The sequence below is a fragment of the Periplaneta americana genome, chromosome 6 (genome assembly GCF_040183065.1).
Source record: "Periplaneta americana isolate PAMFEO1 chromosome 6, P.americana_PAMFEO1_priV1, whole genome shotgun sequence".
In the NCBI taxonomy this organism is placed as follows: Eukaryota; Metazoa; Arthropoda; class Insecta; order Blattodea; family Blattidae; genus Periplaneta; species Periplaneta americana.
Window position 1 is genome coordinate 91324328 of NC_091122.1, and position 23372 is coordinate 91347699.

The window sequence follows — 23372 nt, forward strand, 5'->3', positions numbered from 1 at the left end:
CCCAGGTGAAATCAGATTTGGCTTCATGCAGGGCTTGGTGTACAGCAGTTGCCAGTGGGCGGAAATGCACCTAATGAATGTGATAATGTTTTGGCGCAGTTATATTGCCCACAGCATGATGTCATTGCCAGATTTACACACCCAAGACCAGGGTTGCACAAACAATCTTGTTGGCTTGAGTACAACTTCATTTCCAAATTGAAATAAGCGAAAAAGATAGAGAGAAAAGTGAATGACGTTTCAGATTATCTAGAAAATTTGCCTAAATATTGAGGGAAATTATTTCCAAACTTTGATCTCTACCTTTGATGCTATATTTAAAATTTGCCTGTGCGGGAGTCCACTGCTCTGAAAGTAAATATACCAGTAATTGTTTTACATGACAATAATGAAGTATGCTGCCATAGAGATGAGTACAGTAACCATGTGGGATGAGATCTCATTGCTTCAGTGAAGTAGTTTTTAGTGTAAATTGAGCTGAACATAACACAGTCCACAATCTGTGCAAGTGTCCACATGTGAGGGAAATCATTTTTTTTTTTTTCCTGTTGTGAAGAGTACCTTTAGTATTTCAAATAATGGAGAATGTCATCTCGTGTTTAGAAAGTGAGAAAAATATTCTTCTTCCTGTTGTGAAGAGCAACTTCAGCATTCCAAATAGTAGATAATATAATTTGGTGTTGTGAAATGAACATTTGAGGTATACTGAGGCCAAGTAACAGTTTTCTTTCGTATTGTGTTTGTTTTGTATTTTCTGTTTTATACTACACAGGTATGTAGGTATAATTTAGTATATTTTTTCTGTATTATTAAGTCATGTTGAAAGATTTCAGCTGCATCAGATACAGTCTGACAACACTGTGGCTATGAAATATATTTTATCCTTGCAACCCCCCCCCCCCCATCATTTTATTACTATATCATTCTATCATCGACTTTGTACAATCTGATATTTTAGCCAGAGCCTATAATTCTGACTCTTCAATAAAAGGCATTTCGTATAAACTCCGGTACTTTGTCTTGTGCTTCACGTGTAAAATATAATCATTGCTTGAAATATGTCACTTGATCACTATCCAGTTTTTTTATCTTTATACTCTGTATATTTAATTTTCTAGTTGCAGCAGCAGCAACAACAACAACAACAGACTAATTACGTGGTAGTTGAGTTTCGTGAAAAGAAGTGACACTTGTTATGATACTGTTGTCAGGTACAGATGTTTAAAAATTCTGAAGTAAAATAAAGAACACATGAATATATTATATCGCACCATAAAATATCTCAAAGATGGCATTTTTTACTTCAAAAATAACAACACAGCAAAAATTAAAATAAAATTGTTTTATATTGCGTAAACGAATGAGCTTATCATTGCATCATTATTGTTGCTTTGGCTTATTTTCCTTTATAGTAGTTGTTTCCATGGTTATTTTTCTTACAAAATTAAATTATAGAATTCATTCTATCAGTATAATGATGTATGGGAGTATGATACAGATTTTATACTTGATCACGAACCTGTCCTCAAAGGCAACTTAGTTTTCATAATCACTGAATCAAGAATATGCATTTGTTGCAATGGAAGTAAACGTTTTGCTGGATAATGCCACTGTAAGCAGAACTTGTTGCTAATGTGATGTTTAACTGATGATTAATATTCAATTACTACAGGACAGCTCTGTGGTGAGTCTCAGTGCATCCCCCCGTCTTCCACGACAACGTGGCACCACTGGCAGTTCCATCGAAAGAGGTGGCCTTGCAGGCTTACGCAACATTGGCAACACTGTAAGTAAAGGAGAAGTAATAGTGGTCTTAGAGAAAGTTATACATGTCACTTTTTATTTTCCTATATGTACTTTTTATCTCTCAAATTTATTATTGTAAATCATATTCAATAAAGTTTAATTTTTAATAGTTCGGTAACATTACCTCTTAAATAGGTAGTATAGTCCCAGCTTGCAATTAATACCAAGGCAGTGTCAAAGACGACGTTTTTCTTTGAAGATATACGATAAGAGTTTGTATATTGATTAGGCCTTCTCAGATGTCGCTCCTATCACCAGAAGTGGTAACATATGACTACCAATGATGCGTTAGCATTTTTAATTGACGTCCTGATATCAACGCCACGTGAAGTATGTAACAACATTGTCATATCTGGAGTTGATTGATGATGACAGAGAGGTAGTACTTTTAACTTCAGCTTTAATTAAAAGTCATCTTAATAGCTTAAAATTTCACTGTGGATGGTGGTGGTAGAAATCAGTGTATTGATATCGGTATGAAATAATTGTAACTAGAAATAATCTATAATGAAAATGTGACAACACTGCTTGACATTACAAGTATTAATACGTGTAAAAAAAGATACATCCAACACAAAGCCTGTCACTATGGTTATTAATTCAACGATTTTACTATTTATTCACATAGGTACAGCCTCAGTACACATTTCTTTCCCCCATAATTCCCTTCCTTTCAAAGCATTTGTTCCACTGGTATTTCAAGGCATTGAGTCCAGCAAATGACTCTGTGTGAAGTGCCTGAAGCCAGAGCCTTACATCTTATTGAATTTCGCTATTTGATGCAAATCACTTTTACAGGAAGATGCTTCGTTATGAATCCGAAAAAACAGCACTGATTTTCAGGTTAAGACTGTGGGATGATTGATTCACCACACTCCAACTGAAGCACCCTAGGTATTCATGAGTGTGGTTGGCATTGTGTGGCCTGTCATTATTGTGAAGCAAGATGGCATCTTAGTGCAATAACTGACAGATGTCTGCTACAACTAGTCCAATCTGTAACAGTAATGTTTAGTATTTACAGAGTCTCTTGATGAGAATATCAACAAGAAACACACCCATACGATGTTAGTACACTTGTTGCAATAATCCTTGCTGATTGAGTTTTGAATTACATTAGGGATTAGGTGACAGGCGTTTACATGTCATGGATGCTTACTTTGACCCAGTTTAAACTCTTATAACAGTTTACTGCTGAAACTGAACTCGTTTCTTATGGTAATATGTGAACAGTGTCAAGGAAAACCATATCCTAATGTATTTGTGTGTCATATCTGAGTTTCTGTAGTATTAACAAGCACACACTTCGTTGTACTCCATTTATTTTATTCATGGGAAATATATGTGTGGTATCCAATGAGCTGTTTAGCTAGTTTATATCAGTAAGTGTAATTGTAATGTATTTTTCTTAATTCTTCAGCAAGGTAGACATTGTTAACTTGAATGATCACTTCTGAATAGTTAGGTTGCTATTTTTGTTGTGTCTGTTTTACTAGTTTTCTTCCAAAACCAGGTCTTAAGGAGTTAGGTACAGCTTACAGCAGAAAAAATTTTGGAAATATTCAACATTTTTTTCCTCCATTACTGTATCTTGTACAATAATGAAAATTAGTATGTGTAAAACACTGTCCTTCTGCTATATGAAAAAAATATTTTTATGATTAAAAAAAATTATTAGTATTTTTTTTCTCCAAAATTCAAATTGGTGGCAGTTCATTGAGCAGTGATGAAGCGTTTCCCTCATAACTAAAAAACTAAAAAAAAAACTATCCAACATTCTGTGATGAAATTTTTTGTGTGTATTTATACATGTCATATCTACAACATGATGCAGAATCACTTCTCTACCTTTGATAAAGTGTTTGATAAAAAATAAATTCATTAAAAAATGTTCTTCTAACACAAAATAAAAATATATATATGTATATTATTTATTAAGGAATGTAATTGAAAGAGCATGATATTGTAAACTTGAGTTTCAGCAATAAAATAAAAGAGAGTGAATACAATAAAGTTAACAAGTTTATGAGTTATGAGGGAAACGCTTCATCACTGCACAATGAACTGCCACCATTCTGAATTTAAAAAATATATATACATATATATAAATATATATTTTTTTTAAATCGTAAAAATATTATTTCATATAGCAAAAGGACAGTGTTATATACATATTAATTTTCATTACTGCACAACAGAGGTCTGCATTGGACGTTTTCGCTCAAGCACCAAGTAGTTCATAGCATAATCTGTTAGGTAGCGCACATGCATGATGGGTAAAATTGTCACGAGCGATAAATCCTCAAACGGTATAAGCCAAGCGTTAGACATTTGTTCTTGTTACAATGATGAACTGTGTAGTAACATCATAGATGTTTATCATTTCAAAACTTCGCAGTGTTTAACTAACCTCTCCATAGTACAACTACAAAACTTGCTTTAAAATGTAATATAAATGTAGGTAAATGTTCCCCCCCCCACACACACACACACAGGAGTGATTTTCTTTTTGCCACATCTGATAGATGTTATTGGATGTAAATGTAATTATTATAAACGGAGAACACAATCACGATAATGCAAGAACTGCATCAAGTTTTCTAGTAGTAGTAATAATAATAATAATAATAATAATAATAATAATAATAATAATAATAATAATAATAATAATCTCTAATAATTAGTGTATCAATCTTTGCGTCTGTAACAGTTGTGCATCATGATTATTCGTTTTATTATATTTTCTGTGATGTTATCTCTGTACTAATATTGTTATTAATCTACTACTATATCAATAATATTTTGTAAAACGTTTCTACATTGTCGCAGCATATAGGCGGAACACTATGTATGGACCTATCATATTATGTATGTGGTAAATCAAATATTGAATAATTATTAATTAGTAGACATCGGATTTTTAGGCACTAAAAATTGCAGTTTTAGGCGCCTAAAATAACCTCAAAATTTGTAAAATTAGGCTCTACTTTAATGAAAATAGGCATTTTAGGCACATCAAGGTATCATATTTATTTCTTTCACTGAAATTTTTAGTTATACACTAAAATACGCACAAAAAGTATGTTTAAACATTAAAAAAGAATACTATATTATATTTATAAACAGAGCTGCACAAATTTAATATATTGAAACTAATGAAATAATGATTATTGATATCAAGATTACTCATTTTAAGTTATTGAAATTCAGTTCCATGCTCAGACTTTATTATAATTATCTGCACAGTACACCACCAGAATTTTTTCTAAATTCTCCACAGTTAACCTTTGCCTTTTGTCACTGAGAATCATTTTGAAAGCAGAAAAACGTCTTTCAACCGAAACTGATGTGAGAGGCGCAAATTTTAAATTAGGTACAATAGAAACATCAATACTTACTGGAACATTTACGCTTTCCCCCGATATCACTCTTGATACTTTTTCCAACAATGAAAATCCTACATTCTTATTTAATACGTTGTCTCACTTATTTTTAACTTTTTTCCCAGTTTCGCCCAAAGCAGAATGTATGTTCACTTGAGCTTCCTTTACTATTGCTATTTGGCTACAAAGAGATTGTTTTTCACGTTCTAATTGTTCAATGCTTGCAGGTATGAAAGAAAAGTTTGATGTTATGTAGGCAATATCGTTTTTCACTCGTCAGTCATTCAGACAATCTTTCACTGCTTTCACACACGCTGCACTATCAGTTTCAGGTAATTTATCAATAACTGTGACCACTTCTTTAAAATACTTAGAATTATCACCACTGATTGAATCCAGGTTCCCCATCGTGTAACAACCGGCTGAGGTGGGAGTGGGATATCTGGAAAGTTCTCTCTGAATATTGAAATCCTGGATGAGGCTTTACAAAAACATTTTTTGTGTTAGAAATAAACGAATTGACAAGAGGAAATTCATTCCGGATTGTTTCAGAAACCCTGTGAAGGCCATCTGCTAGACAGGTTACATGCGTGAGGTTAGGATAAAATGTTTTAAGAAGTGGAGCTGCAGCAACCATGTATGAGGCAGCATCAGTACAAAACAACAGAACTTTAGAATCGTCTATATTACCTGAGTATAAAGACTGTAGGCCTTTATTTACAAAATAAGCAATGGCTTGGCTATTTACTTTTGAAAGTTCCTTAACACATACGAGGTGTGGAATCGAAGGTCCATCAGGACTAAGTTTTCCTACTACCATATTTGCTATATACCTATTCATAGGATCTGAGGTTTCATCCACAGAGACCCATATGTAAGAATCACCTATATCCTCCCGAATGGAAGCTAAAGTTTCATTGTATATTCTGTCTAAGTAATTTTTTCTTAGGGTCGACTCAGATGGGATATTTTGTTTGCAGTATTTTTGTAAAAACTGTCTTAAAACCGGATTTTCAATTGCATTCCAGGGAATGTTAGCAGCAACAAACGCTCTGGTTAAATCAGCATAGAAATTGCTGCTGAGATTGGATGAAGTAGGCTGTGTTAGTAAAGTTTGTTGCAGTTGATTTTTCTGCTGAGCTTTAGCCTTATGAGCCGCTCCTTGCACATGCTACTTTAGGTGGCACTTCTTTTCTTGCGAAATCTAAAAATGTAAAGTAAACTGAATTAAAATAAAATCCTAATTGTTGTATTGCCGTATTTCTATCACAAAGTTAGTGGGTTCGAACAATCAAAATTTTAATGACCTGCAAATACTTTAACTATCGGAATTTAAAAGGTTAAAGTGTAGTGGTCTTAAAAAGAATTATACCACAGGATAGCTCAGTCAATGTATAAATATTATAGGCCTACTCATTAAAATTAATAGAATTGATATATTTCAACTATTGTTACATACCTGTTTGCTACAAATCTTGCAGAATATTATTTTTCCATCATAAGTGAATTCTGAATATTCTGTTAGCCATTGCCGGATCAATGTAGATTTTGCACTTATATTTTTCGGCATTATCGCGTTAAACTTCACAGGAAAATGTCCTACCGCTCAAAACTTCTCAACACAAATAAGGTGAGGGAAAGAGCAACTGTTAACGAGCATTCAAATGAACCGTTGTTATTGAGATTCAATTGGACAAAAATACAAAGTTCCACTTATTGTTGCATTTCCTGGTAGTGTTAACACTAGGAGGGCCATTCTTTTAAATATTTTGTAATGGTTTACCCTACTAATTCGCAGTTTTACGACTTTTCATAAATATTTCAAAAACACTCTTTCTCCAAAAATTGTGATTTTATGACACTCTGAAGGGCAGTACAGCTAATCGGTTTCAGACCGAAAACAGTCATTTTTATAGTATCTGAATCGGTAGCAGCACATGTTGTGATTGTTGCCTGCTTCAAAACTAAGGTTGGTTCTTTGTCGGCATTTACGCCTCCAAACATGTTAAATTCGGTGAAATCTATTGCGAGTGTCGTGAGATTCAAAACATTTTGTTTCCTTTATCAATGTTTTCATGGCCGGTGTGAAGCAAACTTTCCACTTTTTAAATGCCTTAAATTTCACAGTGAATGCATGTATAAATTATAAAAAGTAAGAGTAAAATGCGAAACTTTACAGTGAGTTAGGCATTTTTAGGCGAATATTAACAAATTAGGCTCTAATAACCGTTTTAGGGCATTTTAGGGCACTATAAAACTCTTTGAATACCTTTCAATTTCCATGAAACACAAATATTAATAATTATTTTTACTTTTCTCCTAAAGAAACAAAATAGGCATTTGCCCTAGAATCCGATGTCTGTTAATTAGCAATAATAACTGTATATCGAAGTTTTTCATACTATTTTATTTATAACTTCATGTTCCTGTTTTGGTATGTTCCATTGACTGTTCCATTGACTGTTCCATTAAACATTTGTTATAAACGCAGAAAATAAAGCCTTATTTTTACCATGTGAGCAAAACATATGTGTATCTTATCTGTCGCCTTCCATACAAGATAAGACATGTCGGTGAGATGACCTTGTACTGTGCTTCTATTTATTACGAACGTATCACGACCAATCGTATCTCACTCGAGGGTGCGACACTCGACCAAGTTCAAGCGAGCAATTTAACTCCAATGCAGCACTCTGCTGTACAAGATACAGTAATGGAGGAAAAAAAATGTTGAATATTTCCAAAAATTTTATTGCTGTAAGCTGTACCTAACCCCTTAAGTGTGGCAGACATTGTCATTTTCCGTGGTCATTCCTGGATTGCTGGGTTGCTTGTTTTGTTGAAAGTCCTAGTCCTTTCTACAATTAAAAGCAATGCATGAAGTCAAAACCTGGATCATACACCTTCAGAAGTTGACAGTGGCTTTTAGCTGATATCCTGTTCTTTATACACAGTAGCTAGATCATGGTGTGCAATTCATGATCCGTGAATGCCACCATATTGAAAATTGTTACACATTTTGACTGACAGTGGCACATTCTGGTTCACATGCTGGGAGCAGTGCACAGGATAATCTGGCCTGGAACAATATTTCAGTAAAATAGCTAAATTTGCTCTATGAAAGTTCTTGTTATCTTTATTTATTAAATCGCCTGCATAAGTATTATTTTATTTATATTATCTTTCAGTTTTATTTCGTTTTTGTTTAACTTAATTTTTATTGGCATTATTCATTCAATTGTTTTTCCATTATAATGATACCAACTTGATTTAGACACATGCTAGATTGTAATACACATCCTTCAGAATCCGATTTTCTAATCCATTCTGGTCAGTCCCTAGCATCATATCCCACTCCCTCAAATCCATTTTAATATTATCCTCCCATCTACGTCTCGACTTCCTCAGGTTTTCCAACTAACGCTCTATATGCATTTCTGGATTCACCCATATGTGCTACATGCCCTCCCCAACTCAGACATCTGGATTTAATGTTCCTAATATGTTAGGTGAAGAATACAATGCATGCAGTTCTGCATTGTGCAACTTTCTCAATTCTCCTGTAACTTCATCTTCCTTAGCCTCAAATAGTTTCCTAAACACCTTATTCTTGAACATTCTTAACCTCTGTTCTCTCAAAGTGAGAGTCTAAGTTTCACAACCATACAGAACAATTGGTACTATAACTGTTTTATAAATTCTAACTTTCAGTTTTTTGAAAGCAGACTGGATGACAAAAGCTCCTCAATCGAATAATAACAGGCATTTCTCATATTTATTGTGCATTTAATTTCTTCTGAGTGTCATTTATATTTGTGAGGCTACTGTTGCTCCAAGGTATTTGAATTTTTTCGTGTTTTCAAAGGATAAATTTCCAGTTTCTATATTTCCATTTTGTACTATGTTCTGATCATGAGACCATGAATCATATACTTCGTCTCTTCGGGATTTATCATCTGCATAAACAAGCAGCTGATGTAATCTGTTCAATTCCAAACCCCGTCTGTTTTCCTGGACTTTCCTAATGGCATATTCTAGAGCAAAGTTAAAAAGTAAAGGTGATAGTGCATCTCCTTGCTTCAGCCCACAGTGAATTGGAAAAGTGTCAGACAGAAACTGGCCTATACAGACTGCTGTACATTTTATTGAGACACATTTTAATTAATCGAACTAGTTTCTTGTGAATACCATATTCAATAAGAATATTATATAAAACTTCTCTATTAATCGAGTCATATGCATATTTGAAATCTATGAATAACTGATGTACTGTGCTCTTATACTCCAATTTTTCTCCAATATCTGTCGAATACAACAAATTCGATCAATAGTCTATCTATTACGCCTAAACCATACTGATGATCTCCAATAATTTCATCTTCATATGGAGTTAATCTTCTCAAAAGAATATTGGACAAAATTTTGTACGAAATCAATAAAAGTGATGATATTCCTCAAAAATTACTAGTTAGTCTTTTCCCCCTTCTTAAAGATGGACTCCTTCCATTGTTGTGGTACAATTTCCTTTTCCCAAATAGCAAGTACAAGCTTATAAATTTCACTAGATAATGTCTTTCCAGCCTCTTGTATTAATTTTGCTGGAATTTGGTCGATACCTGAAGACTTGTACTTTTTCAGGAGTTTCAGATATGGAATAAAATGTTATATTCTACTAAATAGGAAAGATTGGAGAATGCTGGGTTTGCAGTGAAAGAACTGCCCTTGGGCAGATCACGTATGTATGTTGTATGTATGTATGTATGAGTAATTTTCGTACTTACTATGAATGAAGGTAAACTGGATATGTCATACCTTAAACTATAATAGAGGAATATTAGTTAACGGGATGAATGTCTTATTAATTATGAAATTGTGCTGTATTATCTTTTAATGTCTAAACTTTTTTTTTTACTGTAACACTTTTAACAGGAAGGTTTCATGTATAACTCATAAAGAATTTTGTTTCTCTAGAATTACATACAACAGTTTCACAAGCAGGTGTGTACCATTCTAGCTTGTATACCTATGAAATTCTGAAAACATGTAATGTAAGAGTATCTACGTTTTTCCATACAGCCAGTCTTCTGTAAGTACTCTAAAATTATGAATAAACTCTAGACCAGCGTTTCTCAAACTTTTTTGAAATGGGGACTACTTTTTTAAGTCAGAACAGTTCTGCGGACCACCTTACTCTTGTTCCCTTTGAAAGCAAATTTATCAATATACTTATATTTTAAAATAGAATTAATTAATTAAATCAAATTAATTTTGTATTAGTATTAATTAATTAAGCTAATGTTAATAGAAGAAAATTAATTTTTGTTTCTTTAATAATTCAAGGCTATTAGAGTTTGGATAATCTTTAACTTACTAACTAAAAAAAATAATAAATGTTGTTACTCACATTAATGAAAATTGAAAAATGAGTTCTATTCAGTCAATACTTAACATAAACACAATAAAATAAGTTATAATAACATTTACACAGATTTTTAAAAACAAACGTTTTCGCCAATTTAGATTGGCATCTTCAGGTTTTGTAGGTCGAATGGAACAAGTTATAAAATGTGAACACTTGGTATATGACGTTAAAAAACAAAGTTACAACTGTAATATCACTTAAAAACAGAGAATAGAATATAGCAAAAAGCCTCCACGATGTGTGTAGAATCACTGTGTTGAAAGAGGCGTGTGTGAACCAAGGAAACAGCAAAACTCTTCTCTCATTGCAGATACAGTTTACAAGATAGATTTGAAGATGCTATGAACAGGTCGGTCGTGTGGCCGTTATGGAGAGCAGGAAAGATCCTGTAAATTGTAAGGATAGAATGAAAGAATATTTAGAAGCATTTAAGTATTATTTAAATCTTCTAAAACAATACTTACAAAAAATGGAAGAACGTCTTGAAATCCATGAGGACGGTGACACGACTGATCTTTACATTAAGTGGTAGCGTATGACGAAAACTGTATATCTTGCACGACTAGTGGATGAATGACCGTTACTTGCGTGTGATTTTAAACAACCTGAAGATGCCAATCTAAATTGGCGAAAACGTTTGTTTTTAAAAATCTGTGTAAATGTTATTATAACTTATTTTATTGTGTTTATGTTAAGTATTGACTGAATAGAACTCATTTTTCAATTAACATTGAACTTAACGGAACCAATGTGCCTTTGAAATCACATTAATGAGATGAATGAGTCTGCCGATTCTTGCACAATTGTTCTATATTTGGACTATGCTGGTAAGCTTAAGTCGGAGATTGTCACATACATCAAGTCGATTTCAGTAGCCTACTTTGTTTTTATTAGAGTTAGTGATGAAAACCCTTTCTCACGCAGATACTAGAAGCAAACTGAATTATAATCTCTAGAGCACCATTGTACAGTTCACTGTATTCTCTTCTCACTTATGATGAGGTCCAGAAATTAACCATACCTTCTGCTTGGAATTTCATTTTAAGTCCGGTGTCATTCGAGAGTTGAATTAATTGTTCTCTTTCACTCAATGAAAGTTTGTTATTTTCAATATCACAATGAAAGGGATCACAAACTCATAAAAATTCGTCATGTTATTTGGAAAATAAGTTTCAAATTGTGACCTCAGAGTTGTATTATTGGTGTACGACGTACAGTACGTGACCATTTCAATATGCAGACTGGGTGTCGACAAAACTATTATTTATTTATTATACTCCAGTTTTACAGAGAACCCTATTTTACCTGAGATAAGTATGTTAGGGTTATAAATACATAATAATAATAATAATAATAATAATTATATGATATTGATTAATGAAGTCTCCTATTGCATTAATCTTACGTTTCAATTATAAAATTAATACAATTTTACAAATCTATAAATTCGGCAAATCTCTACAAAGTTTTACAATTTATACACATGAATGAATGAAATGCAATGAGATGAAATTAAATACTAAAATACAATCTTATATTATTCAATTAACAAGTTTCATGAAATGTATACTATATTATAACCTAAGCAAATAACTAATCCTGATATTCACTTGAATGTAGTTTAAATTTCTGTGGTTGAAATCTCTGAAGATATTACACAGTTTTCCGTTAAACAATGTTGTTACAAGCAGTTTCTAAATTTTATACAACACATTTATCGTGAATCTATTTTAAATTATTATCCTAATATTTATTTCTATCAACTGTTAATTTAAATATTTATAGCAAAATATATAAAAACTATAGAAAAAAAAATAATTCAGTGGATATATACAAATTTTATCATGTGTTCAGATTACAAGTTTTGTGAACGTAATTTACATATCTCATAAAATCTTGATAACAGCATTTATTTCGGAACACTTGTATTGGTGGGGAGTACTTGGTGTCGCACCTGTCTAATCGACAAACTAGTTCAAGACGTTGTAGTTCAAATTTGTGACACTCAAATAACAAATGTTGGACTGTTTGCAGGGAGTCATCACATGCACAAATATTTCCACCTTCTGTTTCTATCTTGAACTTTTCGAAATAGCTACCAAACTTGCCATGTCCAGATAAGAACTGAGTAAGAACAAAGTTTGGTTGCATTAACTTAGAATTTACTCTATCGTAAATCAGGGAAGTATAATTCCCTAGTTAAAGCTCCCTTTGTGCTGCAAACCCAGTAATCATTCCATTTATTAATTACACGTTCTTTTAAACGCTTCTTCACATAAGACATAGGGCATTTTGTGTACATGTATATTTCATATCCGAAGTGGCAGCCTGTTTCGCCAACACATCAGCATGCTCATTTCCAGTTGTTCCAGCGTGTCCATGAACCCAACATACACAGACATGCGTTGTATTCCTGATGTTATTTCTTATTTCAATTGTGAGGGGATCCAAAATATATTTATTGTCTACTGCATGGATTGCTGCCTGAGAGTCACTAGATGCAAGCACTATGATCATGTTCTGCGCACCATTTCACTGCTTCTTTGATAACGTAAAGTTCCTCCTGAAAAACTGTGTTGGTGGGAGATAGATGGATGAGTTTTGTATGCACTTCTATGCCCTCACAATAGATGACAAATGCACAGCCAACGCATTCGTTAATTCTTGATCCATCTGTGTAAATTTCATACGTATGCATATAGCTACAGTTGTGAAATTGATAGCGGTCGTGCTGTAGTCCCGGATGTCCTGCGGCCAGAAAATGTGATGTGTATTGTGGATCAAAGGATAATTCTTGAAATGTTGTCTTCTGATTCCATTTTATGTCGCTTATTCCTGCTTTGTAGAGTCCGATCAAGTGAAGTGGGTCTATACCAGCAATGACTAGTGCCACATCTGTTGATATTGTGCGGTATGCTCTGCAGATTCGTAGAGCATATTCTCTTTGGATCTTTAAGAGTCTATTCTGGGCATATTTCTTATGCAGAACTTCCTGCAATACCAATTACACAATAAAGAATTATAAAATGAGTGCATCGGCCGGGAAACTATTAAGAAAGGCATAAGTACATGAAGAGGTTCGGTACTTTGGTCCTGTGTTATGAATTTGGGTGATCCCTGGCTAGGTCACAGGCGCGGCGCCAGATGTGCAGGGAAAAGATGGCGAGAAACACCACGTTAATAGTGCTTTAAATCCATTTTTTGTTGTTGTGAGTAGAGTGGGAAGTCAGTAGACGAATAGGGTAATAAATTTCATTAAATGTCAGTATTGAGAGAAAAAGTGAAAGACAATTGCGATGTGTCATTTCCAAACTCTGAGATTTTCAGGTATAGAGTGATATGCAATTCGTTTAAATTTTATTTTTTCTTCTTGAAGAACCACAAGGGCAGGCCTCGAGGACCACAGGTGGTCTGCAGACCATAGTTTGAGAAACGCTGCTCTAGACTGTTTGAAAAATATAGGAACCCTCTAAAGAATGTAGACCTGCTTCTCTCTGTATAATATATACTCCCCATGTTTGTTTGTTTGTTATCTATAAAGGAAATTATTACAAGCTCTGAGACACCTCATTGTCAGTGGCGAAGCTTCAGGGTAGGCAGTGTAAGCTGAGCTTTCCCAAACATTTTCGAAGAAGGGACAAAATCAATTTAGAATTTAGTTAATTAAAAACAGGAGCGTTTCAGCATTTCGTTTACCTTTTAGCGACATAAAGCACTGCCTAGATCACTATTTCCAAACCATGCCTTCAGCCCAGCTTACCCAAAAATTTTGTCACGCTTCGCTAGTGCTCATCGTAGACCTCCTCACCCATTCAAAAAGTTCCTAGTAACATAATTAAAATGGGGTGGAAAATCATCATTGGTACCAGAATAATATAAAGGGTGATGGGCAGGTTTTGTGTTGTAAAGGTGTACTCAGACATGGATACGAATCTCTCTTGAACTAATTATTTGGTTGAGTATTTTCCAGAGGCTAATGTCAAATAATCTTATAGTGAATCCTCAGACTCATTTTGCTAAAATACAAGTCCGCCAAGTTAGCTCTATGGTGGTGTGTCTGCCTCCAGACTAGCAAGCCCGTGTTCTATTCCCGGTGAAGTCAGAGATTTTCGTGTAAAATTTCTATCTCATGACTATGAGAGGTGGCGGTGCACAATTTCTAATCACTAGATTGTGCACCAATATGTTTGGGTTAAATCCCAAATCTCCCTGTAGTGCATATGAAGAGAAGGAATGTGTCACTGTTGATAGTGATTCGTCCATTGGACAGGGACATTAAGACTTGTGACTCCCTTGGTACTATTCGACAGGAGGAGAGGAGTAGACTACATACTGGCACCGGGTTTCCCTTTCTCCCTTCCTCACCTTCATTATCATCCTCACCAATTCCCTACATTACACTTACACGAACACTCATACATACGAACTCTCCTCAGATACTCATCATGCACAGTATAGTTTGCAAAAGTGATGTGCAAATTGAAAATTGGCCACAGTTCTGCCATCCATCCGCAATATGTGGAACCCAAATTACGTAAGCAAAATGGGTAGACATTGGATATACACATACACACACCATCTTGCTCTTACCAGTTTCACTAATGCTACAAATGGCACTCTTAATATAATGTCATTAAATAACTAATTAAAAAAATAAAAACATTATCTTCCATAAATCACATGTGGCAAATTACCATCCAGAAACTTTTTCAAAACTGTTCTTAAAATATTGTCAGTCTCCCAGACAGAAAATAAATTGTCGTCAATAAAATAATTTTTGCCCATACATTGAATTGTTGTTGATGTTTTGATTCAGCAGTAACCTGAGAATTTCCTCATCCCAGTAATGAGTGTTGAAAAATCGAACACACCATCTGCAGTGAATACATCTTCAGTTGTAAACACGACACTGGTCACAAAATGTTGATCATGAGCACTTACCTGCAGAAACCAAGCACAAAAAGCTGCTAATGGAGAAAAGTCATCTTTGTTTACAACTTACCATATACTCTGAATATGATAGGGATATACAGCTACTGAGCCCATTAAACGTTGAATAAAATACATCAAAGTTGTTAAATAAATCTATAGTAATCCGTAAAAAAAAGTCGTTACTTAATGTGTAGTTCATGAAAAAATTCTGCATTTAAACGTGTACAGTAAATCATGAAGAAAAAGTTTGAATTTAAACATGGAAATCACTTTTGAAAAATTGGTAATAAAACACTCATCCCTACAGGCTTACTCGGTGTTAATAAGGCTGATTACACACTATATTGAGAAAAGCATTACCTGAATTTATAAAACATTAGGCCTATGTTCATTTGCACACTATGACAGGCTGCTTGGCTGCCAAATTATCAAAATACATATGCCATACTCTTCATTGCGTACTCTTGCTGAATATATGGTAAATTCCTTTTACACATTTCTTCTTATGTTAGTGTGTAATGAATTTAAGCATTGCACATGTACGACACACAGATTTTCATTTTTCACAGCTGAGCAGCCATGCATTCTACATGATAAAACATTAAAGACAACCCCATTTTCATACTTCTTTTGAATGTTTCATTGTTGAAAATAAAATAATGGAATTTCGTGACTGATAAATATATGATTCAGCAAAATTCGTAAAAAAAAAAAATCGCGTTTAATGCAAAAAAATGGTCGAACTTGCAAAAAAAAAAAAAAAATAAATAAATAAAAATTCGTGGCATTGCAATCGTAAAACATATCTACAGAACGACTCTCGTTCTTATCTATAACACTTTCTGTCTCAATTAGCAGAAATTCGTGAAAAAATCATTTGCAAAAGTCAGGCATCCCTATATGTGACACATTATTTGCTGCTGTTATTCTTTGGGTGCTGTCACCATTATTGTCTTTAATGTTATTGAGAATTTACTCTTCTAAGTAAACTGTCCTGGAAGTAATGAGTCTATCGCAAATCTGAAACAATTTAAATGAACTGCTGTCTCCAAGATGGTTTTTTTTTTATGATTTCCACATTTAGGGGATGATGATTAAATAATCTTGCTGCATACAGATGTGTTACTCCAGTTGTTTTGCATTCAGCAGATTCATACAGGGTGGCACATATATGGGAGATTTTGAATTCATTAGCGCAGATTCATACTTGAAGTTGGTAAGACTGGGATGCCGCCATACTGTTCCTTAGGCAATGCCATTTCAGTAGCCATGAGACAGAGGATAGGAGAGCATCATGCATTCACAGTAAAAACAATGATTGTTGTAAAGATGAAAGACTAAAATTTTGGATGATTGATGCAATGTTGTAACGAATTCTAGCCTTTGGTTCATTTAGGGTGTGAGGAAGACTAGCATACACACGACCTTTTAAAAATTTATCAAAAAACCGCACACTGAAAGATCAGATGATGGCGCGAGCTAGTCATGCTGCCATTCTTTGACATGAGACACTCTCCAAAAAGCTGTCGTAATGCAGCGATGAATATTCATTTTGCTCACATTTTGCTAAAAATGGTTCAGCAAAAGTTACTCGTCTGTTGGCATCACCAGCTTGTAATTGTTGGATGAAGCTTGTACAGATACGATTTTAGATCTGAAGGCAATATTCTGACCACAGTGCTGCGAGACAAACCTAATGACACAGCAGGCCGCAGTGCAGAACATTGTGGACTCTGCTGGATGACAGCATTGATTGCTTGGACTGTCTCTGACAATCGAACACTTCTTTATGGTCCTGAATGCTTCTTTCTCAAAGCAGTGCCTATTGATTCAAATCTTTCAACCTATGTCTTCACATCATGGGCTGATGGAACCGGATCATGATGCCGAAGTTGAAAATGATGTGCAGCTTCACAACAGTAATTTATTTACTGCAAATACACGATGCTCTCCCATCCTCTGCTTCATGGCAGCTGAAATAACATTGCCTAAGAAACAGTATGATTGTATCACAGTCTTACCAACTTCAAGTATGAATTTGCGCTAATCTATTCAAAATCTCCCATTACTGTGTGCCATCCTGTACATGAAATACGTTTCTGTGTGTTGACCTCGTTAAGAGAATCAGCTGAAATGACTCTCCTAGATTACATCATCATTATGAGAGGCAGCAAGGCCATACAAGGCTCTGTTTATCTGTCAGTATTTTTATCGATCCCTGTTTATCAAATACTCTGTTCCTTGAAAGGATTATTGGAACACAAAAACAACTGTAACTTCGAATCATTTCCCTCACTGGAAAATCAAAGTTGTACCAACTTTATTATTATTATTATTATTATTATTATTATTATTATTATTATTATTATTATATCATCATCATCATCATCATCATCATGAATAATAGTCTCAGCAGTATATGTATATGTTCGTTGCAGTGCTTCATGAACTCAGTGATACAGTGCCTGAGCAACACGAAGCCTCTGTTGGAGTACCTGCTGGCAGACTGTCACCTTTCCGAAATCAACACCACCGTGTCCAGCATGAAGGGCGCTCTCATCAAAGGTAACAGATTGTGTGATACTTCTTGTGTGTCTTGCCCTATGTATTTCCTTTAATTATATAATTTGTATGCAGCATTCTCGACCGTGATCCAAGAACTGTGGCGAGCAGAAAGTGAAGACCGAGTTGTAAACACAACGGCACTGAAATCGCAGATCCAGCGTTTTGCTCCCCGCTTCATGGGATACAGCCAACAGGATGCACAGGAGTTCCTGCGTTACCTGCTGGAGGGTCTTCATGAAGATGTGAATCGTGTCATCACCAAACCAAAGCCCATCCTCACAGATGTGGACGATCAGTTGAGGTAAAAGCAGCTCTCTTGGCATTCAGCAGTTTGCTGTGCTTTTTTTTTTATTAAGTACCTAACATTCAAATTCCATAGTGCAAACAATTCTCGAGCATTGCACGTTAAAAATATGACAAATTAAAGACTTGAATGTAACCAAACTGTCATATACCAATAATTTGTTTTGAGTTTCGTCTTAAATAATCACTAGACTGTGGAGTTCATGAACTAAAATGGGAAAAAATCGGAAGTTTATGAATAAGGTGACCAGGCATCTGGATTAATCCAGACATGTCCTCTTTTTCATGGATTCATTCAGAGTCCGGGCAGATTTTTAAGAAATTGGCAAATGTCCTTTTTAGATCATCAGTATTATATTTTTTTGTGTTTGTTTTTCCCTCGGTTTGTGAGATTGAACAATTTTCTAAAAGCATACTGTACATAATATGGCAGTGCCAGTGCTTCCTAGAGGGTGTAAATGAAGTGTTGTATTGCCCTCATCAATCATTGTGGTTCATTACATTTCATTGTGATTGAGGAAGTGTGTGAAGTGAATTTTGTGGGCTTTGTGATTTCATTATAATGCCCAGGCATGAGTGCAGATTTACTGATGAAGTCGCCAAAAGTATCCTTCTTTTAAGAAAGAAAGACATGATTTTGAGGCCGAATGTAAAATTTATGATCCTGGAACTTTCGTTCTCTATTGCTAATAAAGGTAAGTACAAGTGGTTGCACTTAGTTACGTTTATCTATATCTACATCACTTTCGGGTAGAGTAATTTAATTCGAGTTTCCCAAACTCATATATAATTTTTTTATCATTAATAGGATAGCATCACATTGGCATGCATAAACATAAAAGAAATCTGCGAAGCTGTATTTCCACCTTAACTTTGGATAAGATGTTCTTTAGCAACAGTCAGCATTGGACCTTGCTCATCGGGTGTTAGCTGTAGAGGGAGCACTAGCTTTTCATAGTCAGGCATCATTTTAGTTACAGATCAATGGACTGTATGCCTAAATTGAATCAAGAAATTGATTACGATTCTGATGTCGCCAAAAAACTTTCGTCTGTGAGAACAGAAACTGAATACATTGTGAATAATGTTATCATGCCACATGCTGTTGAAGTGACTGTTGAGTGTTTGAGAAGTATTTATTGTTTTGGTGTGTCCACAGATGGAAGAAACCATGGGAGTGTAAAAATGTTTCCGATTCTCGTACAGTATTTTGACTATAAAGTAGTTGGCATAACAACAAAACTGATTGAATTAAAATCAACTTCTAATGAAACCTCCGAAACCATAGCAAGTTGTGAGTGCTTTGGGAAATGTGGGGTTCTCCAGCAAGTGTATTGCATTTTCAGAAGACAATACTAATACCAATTTTGGGGATGTAAATCGTAAACCAGATGGAAAAAATGTTTACAGCAGTTAAAAAAAAATCACTAAAAGAAAATCTTGTAGGAGTAGTTCTTCCAGCTCACATTTTGCACAGTGCTATACCGCAATACAGCATGGAGCTGATACTTTGTCAATTGATGCAGAGTGTATTATCTTGAAAATGTATAATTATTTTTCTATGTACACAGAACAGAGGAGCTGAAATGGTTCTGTGAATTTGTTGACATTATAAACAATATTATGTCACTCAAAGACAAGGTAGTTGTCACTCTTTCCTGTAGAGATGAACAATATCGAGAAAGCAAGACTAACAGTGCCCGCAAAGCTGAAAACCCACATGACAATGTTGTATACGTCGCGTTGTTGATATAAAGACTACTTGTGAGTGTTTTGAGACGTCGAGATTGATCATTCCCGAAGTCCTGAAAGCAGTCTTGAATCATCATAGTTGTTTATACCTGACTGAACTTTCATCTGTTTTGGCAACTGTTATATATGTATAAACAATCAAGTAGCCTATTTGAAACATCATCTCTACCTTTCAGTGTATAATAATCCGTTCCTCAGTCTTTATTTAATTACTAGGCCCTTATTAAAAGGCTAGGAATTTTCTTTTCATGTGTTTGAGATCAAGTGTGCAATCTGAAGTAAAAAGATATTAATGTTATGTTTTATGTTTCTTAGAAATGCAAATTTATTTGGGAATTTTTTTTTTCTATTTGTATAACCATAGATAATATCATAATTATAATAGAACCAGAACATTTTGATAACTAAGATACTGTTCTGTTTTGTATTTTTGTCTCAATTAAACTTTTATAATGTTATTTATTTCAATGATGTATGTTATTCAAAGTTACGGAATCTTTCCATGCCGACCAAATGCTGTTTCGAGAATGATGAGCAAGACTCGAAGTGCACAAAAATGAGACAAGATTCGAATAACAAATGCAACAAACACAGCAAGCGAGAGCGGCAGTTAGTTTTGTTCATGTCTACTTTCCTGCTATAGAAAGAATACTTGAAATCTATCCTTCATTAAAGTTATTTCTTGCCTCACTCTAGAGTAATTAGAATAATAATGGGTGCCAAATCTAGGGAATCATGTAGGACCATTTTCAAAAACTACAAATAATCCCCATGACTTGTCAGTAATCTTCCTCATATGTAACCATAAAAACTTTGTAACTAATTAAACAGCTCATAGCATAAATATGCGTAAAAAATGACTTTCATACTCCATTGACATGTCTGTCGAGCTATCAAAAAGAAGTGCGTTATCTGGCAGTAAAAATTTTTAATAGCCTTTCTATGGGAAAAAGAATGCAACTCAAAACATAAGATTATTTAGGGCCAAATTAAAGAAATACCTACCAGTAATTTCTCACTTCTATTATGTAGGCGAATTCATGACATTCAACAACACTTTATGAATATTTGTGTGTTGTATTAAGTATTGATACTTAAACTGTGTGTTATACTAGTGGACTATGTTGTAAGACTCTTCTGTATATATTTCAACCAGACTGTGACTATAATTAAGACTTTATAGTACTATTAAGATTTTTTTTTTCGTTTGTGAAGCAATGTACAAATATCATAGAATGTAAATAAATACAATACAATACCACTAAGATTTTAATTCAATTTCTTAAGAACAGATTAATTGAATCCTGTCTTTGGCATTTGTATTCATTGATGTCAGTGTTTCATTTCAAAATTCAAGAATTAGAAAGAGAAGGCAATTTCATACTTGAAATTGTAGATATTATCAAATTATGTTTATGAGGTTTTAGAAAATAGGTTTCAAGGTTCCTTTGTAGACCAATGTTGAGAGCTAAAGAAATGTTGAGGCAGATAAAAGAAGAGAGACTTATGAAAGAAGTACAACAGTGTACCATTCATGTATGCAGTACTTTAGGAATTGGACTCAGAACTTTGATGAGTTTCATTGTTTTAAGTGGCTTAATATGAGAGAGCTTGATTACAGGGAAATTGAAAAATCTTGCAGATATTTAGGCAGCAAAGGAATTGTTATTGATGATGATGTTAAATGCTTTGATAAATTTTATAATTTAAAGCAGTTAGTGAATGAAAATACTGCACTTCATGACTTAAATTGCAATGAGAAATGGTGTAAGTATTTCAAAGCAAGTAAATCTGTTGACTGTCATTCAGAACTTCTCAAAATAGCTGAATATTTATTTTGTATACGAGGACATAACGCAAATGTTGAGAGAATATTCTCTCTTATATCATCACAATGGATTGACGAAAGAAACAAATTCAAAATAGAATCTATAAAGTATCTTCTCATGTTGCAGTATAATTTTAAGCAATGCTCTTGCATTGACTTTTATAAGTATTTATTAAACAAGCCACAATTGTTAGAAAAAAATTTGATCTGCACAAAAGTATTTGTAGCATAAAACGTGATGCTCTTCAAGTGAATTTGTACTATTGCAGTTATGAGCTCAGATAACAAATGTGTGAGCCAAAGTTTAGTACTAGGCCTACATCATTATAATTATATTTTCAGGTGTCCTCCTTTTTCCTCCAATGTCCACCTTTTCCACAGTAAAAGCGCTCTTTTTTTTTTTTTTTTTTTTTTTTTTCCTTAGTCATCTGGTCATCCTGTTTATGAACAAACAAAAGCTTATAAAGTATGCATGTTTGTATACACCTTTAAGTTGGTAAATATATGGAGAGTACAGGAGAAAAACAATCAAAGTCGCAATTTTTTTTAGAGCATGTCATCATCTAATTCAGTATATTACTGTAAACTTTGGTGTTTTTCTTATCAAAACTGGTAAGGGAAAATTATCACCACTGATACAATCTTCCTTTCCTACTTTTTCATTAGGAACAGCAATAAATTTTGCAGTGATATACTGAATTAGAAGACGACATTACTCTTAAGAGAATTGTGACTGATTGTTTTTCCCCTGTAATCATCTTATACTGTAAATAAAATTGTATGCAGTAAAAGCGACAGTTTATTCAAAGAACTTTTTTATTGTTGTAAAACCCAATTTTTCTTTTAATCGACTACTAAAATTGTAACATACTTAGATTTCAAGGAATTTTTACAGTTAAAACTTTAGAATTGTAACAGAATATGGCTGTCAACATTACAATACCATATCCAAGGCAAGGAAAATCAGTGCACTCTGTTGCACTGCTAGGAAACAAATGGGCTCATTCTCCAATGTTGGCCATTAGAAGAAAAAGAAGACGACGAAGATATCTAAAGCAAGCTACTAGAATTTAAAGATAGGCGGAATAAAATAGGCCTATGGAGTAGATGTTTGAATGATGCAGACATGCCAATACCTATCTTGAGAAAAGAAGTAATGATGTCAAAATATGTAAACAAACTAAAATGGTACAAAATCAACTGAGGAATCAAAGACTAAAGAAAGGATCTCTATCCAGTGTAATGATGCAGACATGCCAATACCTATCTTGATAAAAGAAGTAATGATGTCAAAATATGTAAACGAATTAAAATGGTACAAAATCAACTGAGGAATCAAAGACTAAAGAAAGGATCTTTATCCAGTGTAATGATGCAGACA

The 23372-nt window shown here is 34.0% G+C and overlaps 1 protein-coding gene across 2 annotated transcripts in view; it reads left to right on the forward strand.

Moving 5' to 3' along the window:
* The window catches only part of LOC138701490 (ubiquitin carboxyl-terminal hydrolase 2-like), a 181156-nt gene that overhangs the window by 136212 nt on the left and 21572 nt on the right, over positions 1-23372 (forward strand). For both annotated transcript variants that reach the window (XM_069828406.1, XM_069828408.1), the window contains exons 5-7: positions 1673-1786; positions 17982-18108; positions 18181-18409. In XM_069828406.1, coding sequence (XP_069684507.1) covers positions 1673-1786; positions 17982-18108; positions 18181-18409 — 470 coding nt within the window. The remainder of the gene's footprint in view (positions 1-1672; positions 1787-17981; positions 18109-18180; positions 18410-23372) is intronic.